Raw genomic sequence first — 24,926 nt, forward strand, 5'->3', positions numbered from 1 at the left:
TAGTGGTTCTAAAGTATCTATCTATCTATCTAAAGGCATTACTAGTCCATGCTATCTATCTATCTATCTATCTATCTATCTATCTATCTATCTATCACTCGTTCTAGTATTAGAGCTCATTACTAAAATGAACATTACTATGAAATGTCTGATCACCACAAGACCATGCTAGTTCATGAACTCACTACTAGTTCCAGAGTCACTACTGGTCAAATTAAAGTCCCTTTGCAGTTCTAGAGCCATTAGTCATTACTTGTATGTCTAGCAATGCCCTTTTCTAGTTTGTGAACTCATAAGCAGTTCATTGCTAATTCTAGTAGTAGAACTTATTTCTAGTTCTCGAGTCATTACTGATATCTCTTACTGATACGCCTTTTTCGAGTTTGTGAACTCATTACTAGTTCCAGTACTAGAAGCCACTACTAAATTAGCAATCCCGTCTATCTCCTAAAATAAGCTCATAGCAGACCACCGGAATTTCAGCAACACGTTTATTTAACAACCCTTCCAGACAAAACCTAAGAGACTGCTTTGGTACACTTAGCATGTGCTCATTTTTCTGTGTTTACATTCTACAAATTAAAAAATGCATACAAAAGCACTTTTTTTTGTTTGGTAAGAAACACGATGAGGTACCTGAGTGTAGCGTTTGAGCTTTGGTCGGACTTTCTGCACACTCATGAATGCTGGTGTGCAGAATGTAATCCAGTGCTAGTGTCATAAAGTGTAAAGGAATGAAAAAAGACATTTCTCTGTGAGCAGAAAGCCTGTCCGTGCCATTGTCACCCTCTTAAAAATCACGTGAACTTGTGGTTACCAAGCACGCTTAGTGGGTCCAGCAGAGGGGCTTCCATGTGCTTTCAGAATTAAAGTAAGAAAAAAGAGAGAGACGTCAGTCTGAGGCTTGTAAAGGTTTGCATAATTGCTATGGCGGTGGCAGCGGGCAGGTGGTTCTGAAATTCAGTAGGCACCTAACAGCAATGACACTAACAGTATGGTATCATTTTGGGGTATCAACCTGCGTTTCAGGTCCTGCTTCCCAAAAACTGGGAAGCCCAACTGTTCAATATAAGCAGTGCACTCTTTCATTTTCTTGGAGGTTGTAGCTTATTCCTGGTTCACAGGGATGTGTACAGAAAATTAAGCAAAAAAACATCAATGACGTGTTCCTTTGCCAACCTCGCAGTTGGTGGCTTTTTCAATGGTTTCCTATCGAAAACACAACTACCCTTAAGGGAGGTCTTCACTTAAAGCTGCATTTTCAATCCCATGTTGTTCTTCATTTTTCTTCAGGTGTGGAGGAGCAGGCGGGACCATCGGTTCAAATGGGTGGCCATTGCTTCCCAACATCTTCTTGGTGGCACTTACCAAGCTCGAGTAGCTATCCGAGTTGTAGTCAGATGTGCTTTTAGGATGAGAATGGAGGAGGGGGAGGTCATCCTGCTCACGCTTTGAAAGGAACAGCGGTGGTCTGTGCAGCGATTCTCCATCCTTTAGCGAATCTGGCAGAGGTTTGCGCTTGCTCTCAGGAAGCAGCATGATGCACAGCACTGACAGTACTGCAAACGAGGCAAACACCACATGATGGAGGAAGTAGCCATGAGTGTCCTTGAGATCCATGAGGGATGATGTGGCCTTGCCAATACAGGCCACCGCCAAAATCAGCCCAAGACCCGCTCCCCTGTCAGAAAAGTGGACAAGCATCAGAACCAACACCCAATACAAGAACAATACATGGCAAAAGAAAGAAAAAAAATAGTTGAATTGAACACCAATAATTACGAGAGATTAATGAGGACTCATGGGAGCTCCCTGAGAAGCGGTTGACTTTCGGAACTGGAACACATCCTGTGGCCTGTGGGCTGACATGACCAACTCTGATCTGGGCCTGATGAGCCTGTATAAATGGGGCGAGCATGGCATTAAGGTGCAACCCCGAAGAATTGATTTGTTTTGAGAACACATCCCATGAGGCCCTGCTTCAAGGCACAATAACAGAGCTTTCTCGGTTGTCCTTTAGCTCAACTTTCCTATATTAAATTGTTCTGTTTGGTGAAGTTCTTTAAAGCTGCAGACTCCGCAAAGCTGGTTTGTTACAGCATGCACTGCTCTTCTTATGTACAGTATGTTACTGTTAAAATTATTGCAGTTTCATTTTTACACCATTTGCAGATTATTACATTCATCACGTTTTTACAAAGTACAAATCTTGACCACTGTGTGGTGCAGTGGTGGGGGCCGAGTGAGAGACGGAGCTGAGCTGACATCACCAGTACCTGGGATCTCCTATTAGCACTTCTGAGAGGCCGCTGTAATCAAGACGTTGTGGGTTTGGCCACCACAGGTCACCAATCCATACGAAAGTGCACATCGTCAATTCTGCTCACAATACCCTTGGTGTAGTTGCACTGTGGAGAGGTGGAGGGTATTGTTATGGTGCTGTGCAGTATGATGGGGGCTGAGCGAGAGACAAGAGCTCAGCTGACATCACTAGGAAGCGCTCTGCTCAAAGTGCTCAGACGCAGTATCAGCTCAGCCAAGGCTGAGAGTCGCCTTTTAGCACAGGCTGGTAAGAGACTGCTTCTGAGGGCCATTGTAATCGAGATGTCGTGGCCGGCACAGAAATCTGCAATCTGTGATTGACTGTGGTGGGAGTCCACGACAAACTACTTGGCGTAGTTGGCACTACAAGAGGTGGAGTGTGGTATGATGGAGCCACGCAATAAGGTGTGGGGTGAGTGAGAGAAACAGCTCAGTTGACGTCACCAGGAAGTGCTCCGCTCGTAGTGTTCAGATATAGCATCTGCTCGGCCAAGGTCAGGAGTCTCCTATAAGTTCAGGCCAATAACAGACCACCTTTGAGGGCCGTTGTAATCTAGAACCCTCAAGGTCCCCGGTAAACTTTCAGCCAATAAACAGTGGATCACTGCTCTCTGCTCTCCTTTGGTACAAACAGAGAATGGAGTGGCCACATTTACTTCTAGAAAGCACAGGAGAAACGGACTGATCACCTCAGTATTGTGACCAGACACACCGGGTTTCAACATGTGCACAGGGAAAGCAGTACAGCCAACCTGAACAAAATGATCCCAGAAGGGCTGATAGTTATTGACACCCCCCCCCCCCCCCGTATATACAATAATAAAAGAATATTTCATGGTGTACCTTTGCGTTGGTGACTGAAAGCTTCTTCTTTTTAGCTGCAGCTTATGTTTTCCTTGTCGTCCCCAATCCCCCCCCGGATACAGTCAACCCAAACAAAATGATCATAAAAGTGTGGATATTTGTTAACTTATCCCTTGCATTTGTACAACCCCAAATCAGAAAAAGTTGGGACAGTGTGGAAAATGTGAATAAAAAAATAAAGCAGTAATTTACAAATTTCCCTTAACTTTTATTTCATTGCAGACAGTATGAACACAAGATAATTCATGTTTTTTTTGGTCAACATCATTTGATTCGTAAATAAACATCCATTCTTGCCATTCAGGCTTGCAACACATTCCAAAAAAAGTTGGGATGGGGGCAATTAAGGGGTAGTAATGAGGTATAATATAACTAAATAATGTGATTTGAAACTGGTGATGTTAACAGGTGATCGCAATCATAATTCGGTACAAAAGCAACATCGAGGAGAGGCCTACTCCTTTAGGAGCAAAGATGGGCAGAGGATCGCCAGTTTGCCACCAAGTGCGGGCAAAAATCTTTGAAATGATGAAGAAAAACGTTTCTCAAAGACAGATAGGAAGAGATTTGGGCATTTCTCCCTCTACAGTGCATAACCTAATGAAAAGAATCCGGGAATCTGGAGAAATTACCGTGCACAAAGGCCAAGGGCGCAAGCCTAAACTGAATGGCCGTGATCTCCGAGCCCTCAGACGGCACTGCATTAAAAACCGTCATTCATCAATAAATGATATAACTGCGTGAGCTCAGGACTACTTCAGGAAGTCACTCTCAAGCACTACAGTACGTAGTTACATTAGGAAATGCCAGCTAAAACTGTACTGTGCCAAAAGGAAGCCCTACATAAATAGTGTCCAGAAGCGCCGTCGACTTCTCTGGGCTTGGAGGCATCTGGGATGGTCCATTGTGCAGTGGAAACGTGTATTGTGGTCAGACGAATCGGTTTTTCACATCTTTTTTGGAAGAAATGGACGCCGTGTGCAGCGGACCAAAAAGGAAAAGGACCATCCAGACTGTTACCAGATACAAGTCCAAAAGCCAGGGTCTGTCATGGTATGGGGTTGTGTCAGTGCCTTCGGCAAAGGTAACTTGCACTTCTGCGATGGCACCATCAATGCTGAGAAGTATATCTCAGTTTTGGAGGAACAAATGCTGCCTTCAAGACGACGTCTTTTCCAGGGATGCCCGTGCTTATTTCAGCCAGACCATGCCAAACCACATACTGCGCGCATAACAAAGGCATGGCTGCGTAGGAAGAGGGTGCGGATGCTTGACTGGCCTGCCTGCAGCCCTGATTTGTCTCCTATAGGGAATGTTTGGCGCATTTTGAAACGAAAAATGCGTCAACGAAGACCCCGTACTGTTGCGGACCTAAAGCGGCGTTTGCAGGAAGAATGGGACAAACTAACACCTGCAACACTTAGTCACTTGATTTCTTCAATGCCTAAACATCTTTTAAGTGTTGTTAAAAGACAGGGGAACTGTACAAAGTGGTAAATGCTGCACTGTCCCAACTTTTTTTGAAATGTGTTGCAAGCCTGAATGGCAAGAATGGATATTTATTTACAAATCAAATGATGTTGACAAAAAAAAACATGAATTATTTTGTGTTCATACTGTCTGCAATGAAATAAAATTTGAGGAGAATTTATAACTTGCTTTTTTCTTTTTTTATTCACATTTTCCACACTGTCCCAACTTTTTCTGATTTGGGGTTGTAGATTATTGTGTAGCTTAGATGCTACAATTTCTCCTTGGGACAAATAAACTATTTATCCTTCATCTCTATTTTGATCTATATTTGGTTGAAGCTTTTATCCATGGAGATTTATAAGATCACAATATTCTAAACTTAATTAGCTTTTCTTTTTTTTTTTTTAACAGATGGCGCACAGGCAGAATAAATGACATGCGCAGGGTCACACAGTGAATAGGGGCCTCGTGTTTTTAGATCTAGTGCCTTAGCCGGTGCACCACACTGCCTTACTTACTCTCATGGTCAGCCTCAAATGAATCGCTTTGCTATTTTAACACACTTAAACCAACACAGAGTCCCAGCAGCACTGGTCACAATGGCAGGACCCCACCTGCAGGACAAATTCTGTAATACTGGGCTAACTTTGACTTGCCAGTTAACCAAACATGAAGATGTCTGGGATACGCGGGGAACACGCAAGCAGTCCCTGGAGCTCACAGGCAGGCAGCACTAGCCACTGTAACGGCTCAGATGGTAGAGGTGGTCTCGGTGTGTCCCCCCCAACCCTTCCACCCTGCATTTGAGTCACATAAGAGTCAGTGAACCCTAACAATTTTGATCACAGCTAAAAGCCACTTAAGGGATTTGTTTTTGTTTCTCTTTTAGTGGAACGCAGGCACAGATGACAACAGTGAAAACCTTAAAGTCACTTCCTCAGCAAAGAATTTTCCACTACTGCAAATTAAACAAAACTATGTTTCTTGTCCAGGTCTGCACTTTGTTCTTGCATTTACTAAATGTTCTCACCTAATGACAGTGGGCAGCACCTCACTTGCAAAAAATATGCTGAGCATTGCCATGGCGTGGGAGGCCAGGAGGCCAATAAGCGAGAGCAGCAGGACAACTCCGTCTTTGAGATCTGCAAGAGAGAGGAGCAGGTCGATTCAGAATTTGAAACATGTTTTGCACTTCATTTACAAGTAGTTCAGACGGCAGGCCCTAACATCTCCGCTCAGGCTGACGGCTTGCTCCCAGTACTAGTACAGCCGGCCTGGTCTACTTTCTGATCACATGCAAGGTGTTAAGATCTGTCGGCGGAGGGGCGGATTAAGGAGAGCAGAGATCTGTGAAAACACTCACACTGTGTTAGAGCAAGCAGAAGCAGAGAGGCCATGCCAGTCAAGATGCTGCTCAGGAGAAGGATCCCACGGCGGCCAAAGCGGTTTACTGAGATACACAGTAGGAAGCAGGCCAAGCCTCCAGAAATGCAGCGGAGAAAGTAGCTGAAATAGAAGTCTGCTTGGAAGCTGCGCAAGTTCCTCGTGAAGCAGTACTGGATCCCGGTGCCGATGAACCTGCAGGAAAAGGAGAACAAAAAAAGTGATGAGCTGCCAATATAAACGTTCTGTTGGTCTCATCTCAGTTCACAATTATAAGACGTGAAAAAGTAAGAACACCCCAAGGAAACTGCTGACTTCTTCACCATATCTGAACAGGCAAACATGAGACCTTCAAGCAAACTGTGCCTACAAATAAAGGTGATGTACCTGAACAAATGACACATAAAACTGACATACTGTATTAAATCTCATAATTTAAGTTAACACCAATGCAGGTTTGTCACATGGAAATAGTAAGTAAACACCTACATTTATCACTACTTCAAATCCAGAAAATTAGAATTCGGTGTTCCAGATTAGGTGCCAATGATAAGAACCTCCTTACGGAGTATACAGGTGGAAACCACAGATCGCGAGGGTCTGGTGTTCCCTTTGCTATTGGTGTGTGGGGTGTCATCATGCCAAGGTCAAAACAGCTCTGAGAAAGAAGAGTGTGGATGTGTTTGACTCTGGCAAGAGATTTCAAAAGATAGCCAAATTAGCTGAAATCAATCGTTCCACCATATGGAGGATCATCTGTAAGAGGCGTAAATTTCAAATGACAGCTAATTTAATCAGGAATGGCCAGCCCAGCAAATTCATCCCAAGAGCTGATTGTTTCATACTAAAATAAGACCCAAACAAACCAAAAATGTCATCACGGGAAACCTCTGCAACAGCTGGTGTGAAAATTCATGAATCTACAAACCAGAAAGGGATTGTACAAATCTGACCTGCATGTGAGCCATTTCAGAAAAATGTTTTTGCGGCCCAAAAAAAACATCAGATCAAGACTATAGCTTTCCACTGAAAACACAGGCAAAGATCAGACCTTCTGGAACGGTGTGCTCTGGACAGATGAACCAAAGATAAAGTTGTTCGGTCATAGTAACAATGATTGGTGCAAACCAAAGACAGAAATTCTGGAGAAGAACCTCATATCAGCTGTGAGCATGGTGGGGGGAACGTTATGGTTTGGGGATGCTTTACTGCCTCAGGGCCTGCACAGCTTACAGCCTGCGACATTTCAAAGTGTGCTTGAGGAGAGTGTGAGGCCATCTGTCAGAACTAGTAGTGGACCTCTGAGCACAGAAATAATCCGAAGCACACCAGCAAATCTACAAGAAATGCTTCAAAAAAGAAAATGGAGGGTTATCTTATGGACTGGCCTAATCGTTTGAATCCAACTGAAATGCTGTAGGGAGATTTGAAACATGCAGTACGTGCAAGAAAACCCACAAACATCTCACTGCTGAAGGAATTTTCCACTGAGAAGTGGTCAAGAATTTCACTGCATCAATGTCAGACACTGATGGGTAATTCTGTAAAATGCCTACAAGGGGCCAATAGCTGCTTCTGAGGCTGTACATACTTCTCACCCCCAACCCAGTAGATTGATACATCCGTCCACATTTTTGATGAATCAATGATTGAAAAGGCAAACTTTCTTTTTGTTTTTATTCAAGGTTGTCACCTTTATCCGTAGGCGCTGTTTGCGTGGAGATCTACTGTTGGCCTCTTCAGATACGTCAAAAAAGTCAACAGCTCCCATGGGGGGTACTTACTGTTTCACATGACTGCGTGTAGACAAGAAGAAAACGGCCATCTCAGTGATTTAAGAGGCATTGTGTACTGTCACTAAAAACTGATCAGGTAACTTAAGTGGCGAGTTTCATTATCTTCTTTACATTTAATTCTTCTTTTTGGCTGGATGGTGCCTTCTTCTTTAAATAAAATACAGTGATAAAATTAGATGCACCCACTAAAAAAAAGCCGGCCATGAGGCAGCACGTCACGCTCCAATATCATAATGACCTACAGCCCCAAAACAATTATACATGCAGTTAGATTTTTACCTCTGCGTTGTAAACTTTACATAAACAATCAATTGTACTTAGTAACGACCTGCTTTATAAATGTACTGAAGTAGAATTGTTACTAAATAAACATATGTTTTAAAAAGCAAAAATATAAAATATGCTAAAAAGTACAATTCCCTATGTTATTTACTCAAGTACACAACTCCAGTAACGAAAGTAAAAGAGGGAAGCATGCATAATGGAGGCAGGAAAATACAACTGAAGCAAAGCCAGCAATTATTTTTGGACATTCTTACACTCAAAAATGGCTTTGAAACATAAATAAGGGAAACAATAAAAAAAAATTCCAAATAACAGTAATGTTTAAATAATAGTTTTATGTTATTTTCATGCAATTATTATATTAGGCGCTGTGGTACTCCTCGGGCAGGTTGAAATTTAAGCAATCCACGGAGACCTCAGAGCTAACATTTGTAATGTGTATGTCTCCGTTATGTGGGATTTGTAAAACCAGTGCTAAAGTCTGTGATACACCATCTGTTGGAAAGACAAATTCAATGCATTTTATTACTAAAAATGGTTGTGATGCACAAAACTGGATGGAAAACAGACATGTAATCCTTTTAATAAGGCGGGTAGTAATATATTCTTAATTCTTAAAAGTGTAAAATAAAGTGAAGAAATATTCCTCAAAATCCTTAACCTGATATAACTAAATACCTGCTAGTTTCCTGTACTTGTATTATGTATTTGTGCAAAACAGCCCATCTTTAATAATCTGACACCAGAATATGGTACTTGATAGATTTCAGTAATTAAATTGGTGCTGGCTTCTACACAAGAGTCCTTCACGTGCTACTTGGAAATGTTTCAAGAGAGTTAAATAAAAACACTTCATTATAAACATATAAAAGCTGACAAGGTTTCCAGGACCCAATATATTATGTATGTATAACCCAGAGGTGAGAACCCATCAGGGCCATTTCTTCTCTGAAATGTAACACATAATAAACATAATAATACAAGCTGCTCACGCTGTGAATCCCAAGATGAGACAATTCTTCCCGACTACTCGGACGTGGATCATCTCACAAATATTGTGAAAATGTGGCAGGTAGCTGTCACTGTAGGCAGTGTTGAACTCTGAAACAAAGCATATGAAGTCAGTATTCGTGACACCTTTAAGATCACCCAGGAGTCTTACGCACATAATAAAAACATCCAACAGTGAAATGGAAAAATAAAAATTCAACAAATAGTAAAAGTGACTAGATCAGTGAAGTAATGCACTGCTCAGTTTCAACTAACTGGACTGGAATAAACTGAAAATGTACAAAGCGCAGGAAATCAGAGGACTACACAGTCCAAGTGTACAAATAGCTCCGTGGAGCCTCCTGATGGGTTGTTCCCTTTATGATGTGGGGTTTAGATTTCTACATACTCAGGATTGATGCTCCCATATATAAAATCGTGCAGTCATACATCTACACCTGGACCAGGCTGTGTTTGAATTTTATAAGTAATATCCACATTAGAATCACAGGCCAGGTGTTACTCATGTGCAAGCTGTACGTTGTTCTCTAGGCACCCCAAACTCCAAAGATGTGTGTTTTAGGTGATGGAAGGAACTACATGATAGAGTTAGACATGATACTTACTAAGAGAGCTTAACAAAAAGAAGAATGGATTTATCATTAGCAGTATCCAATTTCTTTAACTATAAACGTCACTCTGAATAGGAAAACACCGTAAAAAAAAAAAAAATTATTATATATATATTTTTTTTACCTGATAGGAAAGACTCGTGTGCAAAAATCTCTTCACTCATACGCACGCCATTGCGAGATGAGAAGATCTGCAGGGTGCTCCTGGCTTTCCGGATTTGGCATGTGGCCAGAAGCCATCGAGGGGATTCAGGGAATATGGAGTTACACCTGTTGACCAGAGCCACAAGTATATGAGAGAGTTTTACAAACATCTGATCTGACAAAAGAAAAAAGACAACTGTGAACTAAAATGTCAATGGAGTATCTCTGTAACTACAGAATAATAAACTGGTGCTATAATAGGTTTCAGCCCTCTTGAAAGTCTGTAATGGAATATGGAGAATAAGAACATGGATGGATTGTTTATTAAGGGCCTTTCATACTGAGCACTAGCAAGAAATACTTTCGAAAATGACAATGAACATGTCTTCAGATGGCTAGCCCAGTAAATCAAAGAGCCAGAAAAATACACTGGCAAAGGTCATGAAACTGCAGCAGTACAAAACTGGCAACACCTGGGTCAATATAACATTATTGTGCATTTTACAGGAGATTCATTTTTTTATGCATGCCAAAAAGACAAAATTCACAAGACTAAAGTCACTTACTGAAATAGAATGTCAAGTGTTAAAAAGGCCTATGTGAATAAGATTTCACTCACCACCAGTAAGAAATTAGCAGCAACAAAGGCACAGTTACTATAGCCTGCAGAACCTGCCAATCAACACAGACCACTGCCAACCCTGGCAACAGCAGCTCTCCACCAAAAGCGAACAGCCCACCAATCATAGTGACCATCAGGCGATGGGGGGGATCACAGACCTCGAGCCCTTGAATGACAAAGTAGGTAAGCATAACAACTTGACAAACAGCAGCAGGAGCATCACATTTTATTAAAGGATTTAAGCTTCATGCTGCTCTGCCCGTCACATACTCAACTACAGAAGGTTGTGCGACCAGCTTGGCCCAAGTCAGCAGAGCTTCGAGTTTGTACAATGAGACAGACTGCCAGAGGATTATTTTCTCAAAGGATGCTGCTGACGGAAGTTTTGTTTTTTTTTCTTTTCTTTTCTAGTCATAGCCCAATTTTATTGCTTGTAAACGTATGTTGGGCAGCGCAGTAGCGCAATGGTAGTGCTACTGCCTCACAGTAAGGAGACCTGAGACGTCATGCATAACGGTGTGCATAGAACTGACACTAAGATATGGCGTACAGACAAAACTGGAAATGTGCGCACACACAAAAAAACTGAGATGCATAAAATTGTGTGACAGCAAAGTTCCATGCACTTCCCCTTTATAAATCAGAATCAACATGAATTTTAATGCACTTGCATGAGCCTACAGCCTCACCTTGACTCCTCCCAGAATTTCACATATTTGAATATGCAAATCAATATTAAATAGCCCCTTCTGTTCAGTGTTTTCTTAAAAAGACAGGAAAAGCACATGGAAAAAAGAACAAGGCTTAAGAAGTGGTGTAAGCAACAAAAGGAAATTGATGGGAGTCCACAGTGTGATGGAGGCACTCAAAAGTTTAAGGTCATAGAAATAAAACAGAAGTCGTCAGATATCAAAGTCAACATGAAAAGGCGAGTTGCAGTCCACCGTCTGGGGGGAAAAAAAGGTCTATGTTGAGATTCGACTTTAATCTTTAGTACTAGGGTGTTGTACCGTGTTAGCCATTATGAATGTAGAGAAAAGCCAAGCAAAATGACACCTTTTATTGGCTAACTAAAAAGATTACAATTTGCAAGCTTTCGAGGCAACTCAGGCCCCTTCTTCAGGCAAGAGTAAAGAAGAAGACAGAGTGCTATTAAATTGTCTGATGCAAGAATATGGTCTTCCATATTCAAAATGCAGTTTCAAGCTGAGCAGATTATTTTCTTTTTCTAGTTTCACCTGTTGCACGGCTGTACTTAGGTCCTAATTTGGAATCCTGAAGTGGTTTGTCGTGTGCTGGAAGCAGCAACGTGCTGTATCACCGCATACTCCCAATCTCTCCGCTCTAGTTTACATAAGTAAATAAGATGAGAGATCAAATTCTGATGGCAAACCTATCTCTGCGTCGTCCCTCTAGGTCAGTGCTTCCCAACCTCAGAACTGGGGACCCACTGCGGCTGCAGCTTTTTGTTCCAACCAGCTTCTGGGCAACTCCTGGGCAAATTAAGTGATGTGTTATTTCTGTGTTTTGGGAACAATATAGAAATTAGAAAACTAAGTTTGGTTAAAAAAAAAATATTATATATATATATATATCTATTAAAATGTACCAAGCAGTTATATAGGAATAATGTAGTTTTTTCTTTTTAACAATATTTTCATCTTGATTTTCATTCTACTTTTCTAGGTGTTCTACTTGTTTGTTTAATCCATTATTTACTAATTAGTGGGTCTGATGCTAAAGTACTTGCAGCCTTTGACTATTCAGTGTTGTTTGCCAGCATGTCTGCTCTGCTTATTTTTAATTCATTAATAAGATACACTGAAGGGGGAAAAACTGCACAGAGGGCAAAATCTAATGAAATCAATAGAAGAGAGTTAAGCATTTAAATCTGTAGCAAAAGCAGAAATATTTCTAAATGTCTTATAAGTGTAAAAATCATGCTGCTGTGCTTTTCTGAATAAGAGAAAAAAAAAAAAACATGCCAGCTAATTAAATGAGCTCAGTGCTATCGGGTGTTGTCATTGATTAGGAATCTGGTTGGAACAAAAACCTGCAGCCACTGTGTGCCCTCCGGACCGAGGTTGGGAAACACTGGTCTAGGTGGTCCAGCCTATCATGGCAATCATGCAAAATCCCCCTTTGAAAAGTGTGCATTTCCCATAGCATATTAACACCATATGATTCTGGTCACATGAATGAATACTTTGGTTAATCTGCCCACAATAAGCCCATCTAAAGTTGGCTCTAAACACAAGAATGAATTTGTCAGGCCCTAGAAGTGCATCACACTTTGGCCAAAAGGAAACCCTCAAAACCACTTAGAATAACTTGTCGGTTTGGAACATTTTACTAAAGAGCAGCACCAATCAGAGACCACTGCCCAGACAGCGAATGTTTGGGGACTTTTTATTGAGACTCCATAGGTGGTATAAACTATAGAATAAACTACAGAAACTATAGAATGTATAAACTCCATAAACTATAGAATGTGTAAAGCCGGAGTTCCAAAGATCAAATAAACACTTTCACAAAAGGTTCAAAGGATGATACAACAGTTTCCGTGGCGTAGTGCGCTAAGATTTGCCTTCCCTGTTTATTTATACAGTGGTGTGAAAAACTATTTGCCCCCTTCCTGATTTCTTATTCTTTTGCATGTTTGTCACACAAAATGTTTCTGATCATCAAACACATTTAACCATTAGTCAAATATAACACAAGTAAACACAAAATGCAGTTTGTAAATGGTGGTTTTTATTATTTAGGGAGAAAAAAAAATCCATACCTACATGGCCCTGTGTGAAAAAGTAATTGCCCCCTGAACCTAATAACTGGTTGGGCCACCCTTAGCAGCAATAACTGCAATCAAGCGTTTGCGATAACTTGCAATGAGTCTTTTACAGCGCTCTGGAGGAATTTTGGCCCACTCATCTTTGCAAAATTGTTGTAATTCAGCTTTATTTGAGGGTTTTCTAGCATGAACCGCCTTTTTAAGGTCATGCCATAGCATCTCAATTGGATTCAGGTCAGGACTGACTAGGCCACTCCAAAGTCTTCATTTTGTTTTTCTTCAGCCATTCAGAGGTGGATTTGCTGGTGTGTTTTGGGTCATTGTCCTGTTGCAGCACCCAAGATCGCTTCAGCTTGAGTTGACGAACAGATGGCCGGACATTCTCCTTTAGGATTTTTTGGTAGACAGTAGAATTCATGGTTCCATCTATCACAGCAAGCCTTCCAGGTCCTGAAGCAGCAAAACAACCCCAGACCATCACACTACCACCACCATATTTTACTGTTGGTATGATGTTCTTTTTCTGAAATGCTGTGTTCCTTTTACGCCAGATGTAACGGGACATTTGCCTTCCAAAAAGTTCAACTTTTGTCTCATCAGTCCACAAGGTATTTTCCCAAAAGTCTTGGCAATCATTGAGATGTTTCTTAGCAAAATTGAGACGAGCCCTAATGTTCTTTTTGCTTAACAGTGGTTTGCGTCTTGGAAATCTGCCATGCAGGCGGTTTTTGCCCAGTCTGTTTCTTATGGTGGAGTCGTGAACACTGACCTTAATTGAGGCAAGTGAGGCCTGCAGTTCTTTAGACGTTGTCCTGGGGTCTTTTGTGACCTCTCGGATGAGTCGTCTCTGCGCTCTTGGGGTAATTTTGGTCGGCCGGCCACTCCTGGGAAGGTTCACCACTGTTCCATGTTTTTGCCATTTGTGGATAATGGCTCTCACTGTGGTTCGCTGGAGTCCCAAAGCTTTAGAAATGGCTTTATAACCTTTACCAGACTGATAGATCTCAATTACTTCTGTTCTCATTTGTTCCTGAATTTCTTTGGATCTTGGCATGATGTCTAGCTTTTGAGGTGCTTTTGGTCTACTTCTCTGTGTCAGGCAGCTCCTATTTAAGTGATTTCTTGATTGAAACAGGTGTGGCAGTAATCAGGCCTGGGGGTGGCTACGGAAATTGAACTTAGGTGTGATACACCACAGTTAGGTTATTTTTTAACAAGGGGGCAATTACTTTTTCACACAGGGCCATGTATGTTTGGATTTTTTTTCTCCCTAAATAATAAAAACCATCATTTAAAAACTGCATTTTGTGTTTACTTGTGTTATATTTGACTAATGGTTAAATGTGTTTGATGATCAGAAACATTTTGTGTGACAAACATGCAAAAGAATAAGAAATCAGGAAGGGGGCAAATAGTTTTTCACACCACTGTATATCTAGTGACTTTTCTGCCTGTCTGTCTCTGTATTACGCACTGCTCTGTCTGTCTGTCTGTGTGTTACGGATCTTAAAAATAACAGTTATAAGGACAGTTGTTCATGTTAATTGCAGTCTCAATTGTTAAAAAAATATTTTAAAAGGAGCATCCCACATAAAAAAATATAACGATCTCATTAACTGACAGTGCATACCAATTTATAAATTTTATGTCCGTTTGAGGTTAAAAAGAAAAAAAAAAAGTAACAATTCATTCCCAGCGAGGAAATCGAACTCAGGTCTGTGAGGCACGGCAAAGCTGCAGCGCTCTGAGAAGCAAATCTTAGCGCGCTACGCCACGGAAACTGTTGTATCATCTTTGAACCTTTTGTGAAAGTGTTTATTTGATCTTTGGAATTCAGGCTTTACACATTCTATAGTTTATGCCTACATTTTGTAACATTTATTACTAAAATATGAAAAAGTTTGTTTTAACAATGTGTTTACATAGATTACTGTAGAAACAGAACACACATGAAATGCGTGTGTTCCAAATAACGATCTATTATTTCCACTCTAAAACTCCACTTCACTCCCAGATAATCAATCAAGGCATGAGCTGGGAGAAGTTTGTGCATGTTCTAAGTCAGTGGGGGGATGGAATAGCCGGCTGTTTGCAGCTTGTCTTCATCTGCACATTTAGAGGACAAAGGACGCTGGCGGAGAGGTGTGAACGGATTTAAGAAGCGATTCAAGGTGGGCCGGATCTACGAGTTTTTTTCGTAGGCTCTGGTAATTCTAGTGTTAAGAAGCATTGGAAGACTCTATTATTTGGTGAAGTTCTGTCTGATATTAACTGTGAAGGATCACAACTAGCTTGTGTTTTGTTTTGGGCTCTTCACTTGTGATGATCAATTTTGTAACCTTGTCCTATAACACTTGTTCCCCAACAGACCCACAGTCTGATGTTTTCTCGATTACATTGACCTCTTTTTGATAAAAGCGTCTGCTTTGCAAATCCAGGTAAATATAAAAACAGGAGTGCTTGCCAGCAGTTTGCACCTGAGTGATCCTGAAGAGTTTTATTAAAATCATCAGTTGTCGGATGAGTTAAATTGGAGCTTTTGCCTGGAAGGACATCTTAATGAAGGAGCCATTAATTCAGAGGACTCTTCAAGAGCCTTTCACATCAGCCATTCTGTCACTGGAGCTGAAGTGTAGATGGGTCATGCAGCAAGACTGTTACTTGAAACGTAACGCAAAAGTACTGTAAGCACCGTGTATACGTATTGTCAAATTTAATACAGTAATTATACATATGTCACACATTTTTGTTAATTAACATAATTTCTATTTTGCTCACACCTCTGGTATGAATCAAGCATTAAATATAAGAGTTGAAAGTTAGCGGACCCATGCACTGCAGTTTATAACATGGATATGGGGAGTGAGGGAGGGCCAGCAACTCAACAAAGTCGGGATGCTCAAAGGATGGAAGGATGGGGGAAGGCAGCTTTTCCAGGACACTGCCTCCCCCAAAATGCTAGATGGCAGTTCTCCTGGAATATAGCGGTGCCCTGGATTCCTGCAGGGAATATTGGAGTCTGGTTTCTCAGCCCTGTTGGGTGCCACCAGGGGGAGCTGTAAAAGGACCTGGGGAGTCATGCTTCCCTTGCAGCCCGGAAGTACTAAGAAGTCATGAGGGTGGAAGCCCCAAAGTACTTCCAGGCGGATTAAAGAACTGGGATTCTCCACCTGACCTGGAAGTGCTGGCAAGTCATGTGGGAGAAAGAACAGAAGCACTTCCGGGTCAAGGACTATTTAAAGGACTGATGGGAACCCAGCATGCGAGCCAGAGTCGGGAGGAGTAGGACAGAGCTTGCTGGGAGGTGTGGAGGAGAGATTGTGTTTACTATTATTATTATTGTATATTCACTTGCCTGTTTATTGTGGCTGGGGTGCTTTGGAGGCACTGATTAAAATACTTCTTATTGCTTTTACTTTGTGTTCTGAGCATCTGTCTGCTGGGGTTAAAAGTGACAACAACGACCCCTAGCGTTTACAGGGGTCTCATTCTTGACCCTGATCCTGACTGCAAGAAAGGAAAATACTTGTCATACCTGACAGTTACTTCTGGAAGCTCCAGTGTCATACCATGCTATTCGTACTCATGATCCCTTGGTTTCAAGAGTGTTTACTAACACTTGTGTGTTTCAGATGCTTGATTGGGGTATGAAGTTTCCAGTATGTTGCCTGGAATGGCAGTGCTGCTAGAATTGAATCATGAAAAACTGCAGTGACAAAGATCTACCAGAAGCATAGTCTACAATGTATGGCAGTCTCCATGATTTTGGCAAAATACAATGAATGTCTGATGCTGCTTCAGTCACTGATGATGCTAATGTCTCTCATCCATTCGGAGGTCTTACCTCAAGGGCAGGTGGGATTACCTGGATCAAAGATCTAATTAGACTTAATCGTGATGAAGGCTTGAGATTATTAAAATAACAAATGTACCTGTATCGGCAGTAAAACAGTTTAGTAAAATAATGAGTCTTGATTAAACACCACGGCTGAGCAGACACCTCAGACACTGGTCGAGTGTTCAGCTCAAGGCTGAATTGTGAATTAAACAGTGCTCAAAAAATTGATTGAGAGCTCATGTTGGTCGTCTGTCGAGATTTTGAAGAGAAAATGTTTGTTTTTTTTTCTTATCTGCATAGACTTTGATCTTAACTGGAACAGGTTTTTCTGGAAAAGGGTAAGCTCTCCATGTGACAAATTGCACATTTAAATGGTCATTACTGTCAGTTTACTCTGCGCACATGACCATAAGGAACCTCATGCCTATTTCATATCTTTTGATGGCCCGCAATGTAAGCATGACAGACAAGGATTCTGTCTTTTGTCTGGAGTTATGCTATGACCAAAGTACGCCCAGAAGCAAACATTAAAGTGTATGAAAGAAACTAAGCTGACAGGAGGAGTCCAAGTGAGTTTTAAGATTGTCAGAACAAAATTTCAGAAAGGAGGAGTGGCTATTTCTCATCTGTTTTCAGATCTTGTTTTATGCAGTGTCATTATGCAAGGTTAACTAAATTATGACAGGTAATTATTTATTTGAGTAATGTCACGCCACAAAGATAAATGTTAGGCTGGTTTTTATGTACTCAGTGGAGAAGCAGAAATGCCTTTTATGAAACAACTTACTGGCAACATACGCAGCAAGAAAGACACCGGCCAAGGCAGCTCCCTGGAACAGTCGCAACATGAGGAACACATCAGGATTCATCGAGAAGGAGACGGCCACCCCAAGCATCCCTGAGAGAACCACCGACAACAGAAACGTGCTCCGTCGGCCAACCCTGTGAGAAAAGCACAGTTAAAATGAACTGTTATTCCATATTCAGAGCACTAACATGGAATTACATAGCTTACATTGCCGAACAAAATGCATCCAGAGACTGCAAGTGAAATAGCACTTTGATAGATTTGTGGGTTATTAGTCTCACTGTGCAAGATGTATAATACACATGTCTGAAGACAACCTTGACTGGATTTTGCTTTAAACTGGGTTTGGACAATTGCTGTCACTGAGTGTCACATTTCTAAATCATTTCAGATCCTCAGGACAATGTGCAAAGTAGGGGCAGCCATCTTGAACTGCAAAGAGCAATGATACTCTCGTTAACCTGGTCCGACAGACAGCAAGCTCCTGAATATTATAAACTGTATACAGCTAAAAAGTCTCCCAAAAAGACCCTTATTAAGCATATATACTGTATGTGTATGACATGTGCGGAGAGCACAATGAATGAATCAAAAATAAACATAAACTGCTGCAAGGGAAAAACCTTTCTGTACAATCGGATTATACATCAATGGACGAGTGGTAAAAGTGAACTTGAACTTATCCCAGGTGCCGTATATGTTCTCTGTGGTTCAGTTACAATAATAGTGTCAGAGTCAATGTAAGGATGAAAAATCTGGCAGCTATGTTTGTGAAAATATGAACTGAATTGGGATTATGAGTTTTTTTCCTAGGCTTCGGTAATTCTAGTGTTGAGCTTCAGTTACCTTCTGCTACTGAGCTCCTGAAATGATAACCGCACTTTTAACTTCTTATTTTCGCTCAGCATCAAGTCTTCTGTTTGGTTTCGTTTGCTCTCACTCTGTAACCCCAAAAGTGCATGGACTGGATGAATTGGGGTGAGGGGTTTAGGGGTTTAAGGAAGAAGCCCTGTGGGTATGGGCCTTAGCAGCAGAAGATTTTTCCTTTCTTCACTACGAACTTTTCCACAAGTTGTCCCCAGATGTGGATTCTCATTTGAGAATCACGTCTGGCCCCACAAGGCTAGGACATCAAAAAATTTATGACTGCCACTTGAACTGGACAGAGTCAGATTATGGTGACTTTGGGACATTTGCACAGTCCCTGCTGCACATCAAAAATAGCTTTAAAAAGTATTTAAGGATGCAAGGATGAGTTTAGAATTTGGGTTTTCATGAAGCTAGATGATCAAGGAGATGGGCAGCAGCATGTTTTGTCTGTTAAGAACAGACAGTGGAATGGTTATTGCAACAATTGATACATGAATTGATGGTCTTCACATACATGTATGTGGTGTCAGTTACAGGTAATGGCTTGGACTTGGGTGGAGGACTCACAGAGGTGGTACTCCATACCACATCTGCTTGACATCACTGATAACTGAAGCTCGATTTGAACATCTCAAAATGCCATGGTCTGATGGCAGGCCATTAAAAGCAGCAAATTCTGTTTTTATTTTTTCGGGGTCGTGATAACCAGATTTTCATATGAAGATGACACAGACAATATGCTACAAATGCAATGCCACCAGAACAGTGAGTCTCACAGAGACAGATGCAATTGCCTATGACGGCTGGTCTGCTGTTGGCTTAGGTACATTTTGTCCACATGATGTTAAGTTCCATAATGGGCCATTTAAACAACTTTGAAATTATAAATGAGATGTCTAAACTGCACAATTTATTCATTAAGTACATGTAAACTCACATTAATATTAATGTCTACTAACTCTGTATACTTTAGGGAAATAAAAAAAGCCTTTGTCTATTAATCTTTTCTGCTTTACTCTTACTGTCTCAAATTAGTTGGACATTACTTTGAACTGCAAATTTCAAGTTGGCCAAATATTCATGAAGCAGCTGACGGAAGGAATCCACACAAAGACATCCCTTTCACATTCTCCAGCCATGGTCCCACTGTGTGTGTGGCTTTCACCACTTTGCTTTAGAAAGCTGGACACGGTGTTGCAGTATTCAGAAGGAACTACGCATTAAGTAAGAACTAAAAGTAAAATGAACAGAAACAAAGACAACAACAGATTTTTTTTTGTAGTGGGCTAGAACAGGATTTTTTTTGTCCTAGATTAGCTTGGGCAAATCTGTCAGAAAGACTCAATGAGTGAGAGAATGAAACTGGCAGCCATTCCAAAAGACCCACGGCAGTCATCAGCTGTAACTCTGACGGCCCCGGGTAATATGCAACCACAGTAATGTACTGGATGCCATATAACAAACTCACCAGGAAAAAAAAAAATGAGGAAAATGTTATCAGACATATAAAAAAAAAGTATGTTTTTCATTTCAGCTAAATCTGAAAGCTACTTCATTAATACACAATTTGCAAAGTGAGTATTTACTGTATTAAGACACAAAGCCTGCTGATGGAGTAAAACTTTAAACTGGCCACATTTGACTGAGTCCTACACTTGTGTACGTGAGAGAAACAGCTGGCACTGTAGATATAGTGATTAAAATGATTTTAAAAAGCATTAAGTCAGCTGTTTGTCATAAATAGTCGAGCAATGCTGAAGATTTAAGAGCCACTTACCGGTCACAAGCGAGGCCTAGGATAAGGTACCCAAAGATCCAGCCAATCATGAAGAAGATATGCTGCAGTGGGATCTTCCAGTAGTTCTGACACACTAAGTTCCACTGTAATTAAAGAAGACAAAGAGGACATTAAAGAGGGGGAGTTGTCTGTCAAAAGCCGACTTTCATGAGGTACCTTTCACTGATAGCCATAATGGAGGTCACATTACTATAATCACTAGGGGTGGGGAAAAAAAGTTGATTCAATTCCAAATCATGCTTCTGAAGTATGGTGATGATCAGATCACCAAGATGGTTTAAAAAATCGGTTTTTATAAGTATATAAAAAAAAGCGAAAATTCCAATCGACAAAATGTAAATATGGCTAAGGATACAAATGTAAGCATATGAATATCATATCACATTTCTGTTCAATTTTACTCATTCTATAAATGTTATCATTTGCATTGATTTGCTTAAAATAAAATACAAGTCCTGGTGAAGCCTTCTGATTATTTGTGCTGTCTCTTGTTTTGTTTTATTTGAGATTTTTTCAGGCACGGAAAAGAAAGGAGTTTTGAGGGAACTTACTAATCATGATGATGTGCTGCATGCTGAGTATCACATGCAAGGAGAGCTGGCCAGTTTTCTTTGATTAAATTGTTTTATTGAAAATACTTTTCAAAGTGATATTCTGACATGAAAATCATAGTTTTGTTTTTTTACCAAACGGTACATTTAAACAGTCAAAACACACACAAAATAGTTTTATTGAATTTTCTCTCCTCCTCGGTGCAGTGGTAATATTGTGTTTTTAAGCCGTTTACTGGACATCCTAGAGCGCCACATTGACATGGCGGGTAGTCCTGTCACTTTATGGATTCAGCATCCTGGGTTTGATTCCCACTTCCAGAGTTGTTCTCCATATGGGGTCTGCACATTCCATGACTTATCTCCAAACACGTGCAAGTTAAGAAAACTGTGATGATTTCAAAAAATCCATAATTAAAAACTTCTGCACTACATTTATGATTTGTTTTTTATTTATGATGTTCAAACATTCTGGCGCAGAAAAAGAAGTCACTGAAAGCCCAATACTGCCCTGATGTACATGTCTGTTATGAGTGTATACAAACTTTCACCACAACTGTACAGATGTCATGTCTACCACATGAGTGAAAAGGGCTGACTGGCATGTTCCTTCCATAATAAAGCTTCTGACTGAATGTCTCCAAAGGTCCTTACTGGACAGAAACGAGGGATGAGGTGGGTGGCTCTAATGACACATCAAATGGGTTAGCAGCAGTGGAGAATCAGAGCGATGCACAGTCAGCATTCTTCTTCTAGATTCAGTTCATTTGTTCAGTTTATGGACCATTCATACAATACCAAAAATGTGGCCAAGTATATATGGCTCGTATCAGAATGATACAGGCAGGAATCAGAAGCAGTGTCCATTGCCAGTTGTCGCAGTGCTACTTAAATTGCCTACAACTCCCAGAAGTCTTGGCACTATTAGGCCAATGTGCACCATTGAGTCCGAGGGTGCAGGGGTTGCTGGGTAGGAGGATAATTAAGCGGTCTCTTTAAAAAGAAGCCAAAAAAGATGCCAAGTGAATCGCAATCATCTGTCTGTGTTTGTTTCTACGATGTCACACAGTATTGGATAATAACCACTATGGATTGCAGTAACTTTGTGGATGTATGTGCTGTCCAGTGCCTGCTTGTCAGTGTGGACTCATCTCGGTTGGATACGTCTTTACCTATGATTGTTTCCAATTACATCAACTCTTCACACTGCAATGAGAACCTGGTAGGACAAAACTTTATATTTCATTTGGAGGGCTGTTTACAGGGGGGTTTTCATGCCACACAACACCGTCATCATGCTGCACTGGATTGTGTTGGACTTTATCGTTGGTGTTGTTTACTGAGTAGCATCCATTGTTTCTTTTGGTTTGTTGTATGTAGTGTTTGTAAATAATTCTCGTCAGCGGAATATAGTGGTGGTGGGGGGGCAGTTTTTGTATATGTATTGGTTTTTTTTCTTTATTCATTAAATATAAACTTTATTATATCTTTAATATTAATTGATTCATTTAGCTGCTAATTAGTGTCTCTGTGTATGAGTGTGTGGTGTGTGTCCCAGGTCAAGGCTGGGTGTGTTCCTGGGGTCCCCCTTAATAAAATAAACAACCCACCGTCTTTGAACGGTGTGAATCTTAGCATCCTTGTGACCATTTACCCGGTTACCTAACTGCAGATGAGGCCCACCCTGTTGTATCCCAGTCTGATGACAACAACTGGATTAAATTGCATGCATGATGATCAAACACTAAAAGGCAGCTTTAAAGTGGAAACAAATGTGAAAAAGGGTGGTAGAGATTTCAAAAAGTGACACACCTCTAGTTATTGAAATTAATGAATTTGTTCATCATTAAACATTACTTTTTGGTATGTGTTTATTAATCAACTAATGTTTTCTGAACTTAGGGATGTAAACAAAATTAACAATAGTAAGTTTCCCAAACCTGCCAGAGTGACAAACTGATAATAACATTTATTTCTACAACACAATATCATACAAAGAAAGTAGCTCAAAGTGATTTACAAGAGATCAAAGAAAAAAGTTCCAAGAAAAGAAAAACAAATTACAATAGATGAAAACAGGAATGAATAAACAGCATACCAAAATTGGTAAAAAAGAATAAATTAATACACATGACACAGATAGATTAAGTGGAGTGGTTTCAAAAGGGTTCTAAAGAACTTCTCATGCACCGATTTACGACAATTTGTACCGACGGCTGAAGGCCAATGGAAAACAATGAGGTAAAAATGTGCTAGAAATTGACAAAACCAGCTGTAGTAATAAATCTTTCATTATTATTATTATTATTTCACAGGGTCTCAAATATTTCCTGACTCTTTGAGTGCCCTTTAACATCTGTTTTGATTGCTGCTGCTCAAAGCAGCTATTTCTTATATATTCAGCCCGCGTTGCCTTCCTTATGCTAGTACTTCTCAACCTTTATGGTCCAACACTCAAGTTTTGTCTTTTTAAATTCATTTGATGATCCACTAGCAGAAATTGTAAACCATCCCCTTGGTGAAACAAGCTCACTTAGAAAATGGAAAAAATAATGCGCAGAACTGCCGATTGCTTACGTGACCCACTTGTAACCATCGACGGCCATTTGTGGCCCACTGGCAGCACAATCTGGTAGCTGAGAAACACTACCTTATGTGGACCCAGTGTGCAGCTGCTGAGACTTCAAGACTGGTTTGTGCTACTCCATAGCAGCAGTTAAAGTACGTGTACCAGTGTCCTACAGCAGATGAGAGAGCAATCAAACCTAATGATCTTGCCTAAAGAAGGGGCCTGAGTTGCCTCGAAAGCTTGCATATTGTCATTTCTTTAGCTGGTCAATAAAAGGTGTCATTTTGCTTGACTTCTCACTACATTCATAATGGCTAACATGATACAACACCCTAGTACTACTGTTACGAAAGAAACAATTTTAAGACTACAATAAAAAAGCCTTGTCACAGTAAACGATTTTTTTCAGTGAATCATCATCATCATCTTCATAGACTTCGTTTACATAACCGTGGCTAGTTGGGGCAGTCGCAGTGCTCTCCCGTAACTTCCAGATCCCCGACGACTCAATCCGTGATTCATCCTGACAAAATCAAAACAGGTCTGATCTTGTCTCAAGTAATAAGGGTGGGCTTGTGTATGCGTGACAGATGACAACCAATGAATGCTCATCCAGAAGTACAATGCATATAATACAGCAATGAGAAATAAGGAATGCAGGTGTTTTTAGACCTGACAACCACAACAGAGACTCATCTGGATGGGAATAAAAAAATGAAAAAAGGGCAGCAATCGGAGCTGAAATAGGTGTACCTGAAAAGCCTTCACACCGGCACCAGCTCCGTTGGGCACCACATAAATGGCTCCCACAAAAGGGGATAGCTTGCAAAACTTTGGAAATGTAAAACTGGACACACTAATCTCATTTGCTATATCCTGTCATCTCTAGTCGTGCGATCAGACTTGAAGTCATGTAATGTGACAATGACACAAGATAAACCCAGCACTTTACAATGATTACCTCATCCATATTGCTAACCGAGAATGGTAAACCGGAAGGCACGGACCCAGGTACACGGCGATGGACGCAGGAGACATAGCGCGCAGGCGCCTACAGCGCGCATCTCATAAACCGCAAGCGACGTCTGATCCACCACGAACAAAGGAGTTACGGCTCAAAAACGAAAGAGCTCAACTAATGTAAATAAGAAATGAAGCAACAACGCGCCCATAGCTAACGACTAACGACA

General features: G+C 40.8%; 1 protein-coding gene across 1 annotated transcript in view; it reads right to left on the reverse strand.

The window, feature by feature from the left end:
• Nucleotides 1-477: 477 nt before the first annotated feature.
• Nucleotides 478-24,926, reverse strand: part of slc22a31 (solute carrier family 22 member 31) — a 52,606-nt gene continuing 28,157 nt past the window's right edge. The window contains exons 2-9 of the mRNA XM_028809757.2: nucleotides 20,596-20,699; nucleotides 17,928-18,082; nucleotides 10,509-10,677; nucleotides 9,870-10,015; nucleotides 9,116-9,224; nucleotides 6,023-6,237; nucleotides 5,690-5,801; nucleotides 478-1,681 (exon numbers count right to left, since the gene is read on the reverse strand). Of these exons, the coding sequence (XP_028665590.2) occupies nucleotides 1,231-1,681; nucleotides 5,690-5,801; nucleotides 6,023-6,237; nucleotides 9,116-9,224; nucleotides 9,870-10,015; nucleotides 10,509-10,677; nucleotides 17,928-18,082; nucleotides 20,596-20,699 (1,461 nt within the window). The 3' untranslated portion in view covers nucleotides 478-1,230. The remainder of the gene's footprint in view (nucleotides 1,682-5,689; nucleotides 5,802-6,022; nucleotides 6,238-9,115; nucleotides 9,225-9,869; nucleotides 10,016-10,508; nucleotides 10,678-17,927; nucleotides 18,083-20,595; nucleotides 20,700-24,926) is intronic.

The sequence above is a fragment of the Erpetoichthys calabaricus genome, chromosome 9 (assembly GCF_900747795.2).
Source record: "Erpetoichthys calabaricus chromosome 9, fErpCal1.3, whole genome shotgun sequence".
In the NCBI taxonomy this organism is placed as follows: Eukaryota; Metazoa; Chordata; class Cladistia; order Polypteriformes; family Polypteridae; genus Erpetoichthys; species Erpetoichthys calabaricus.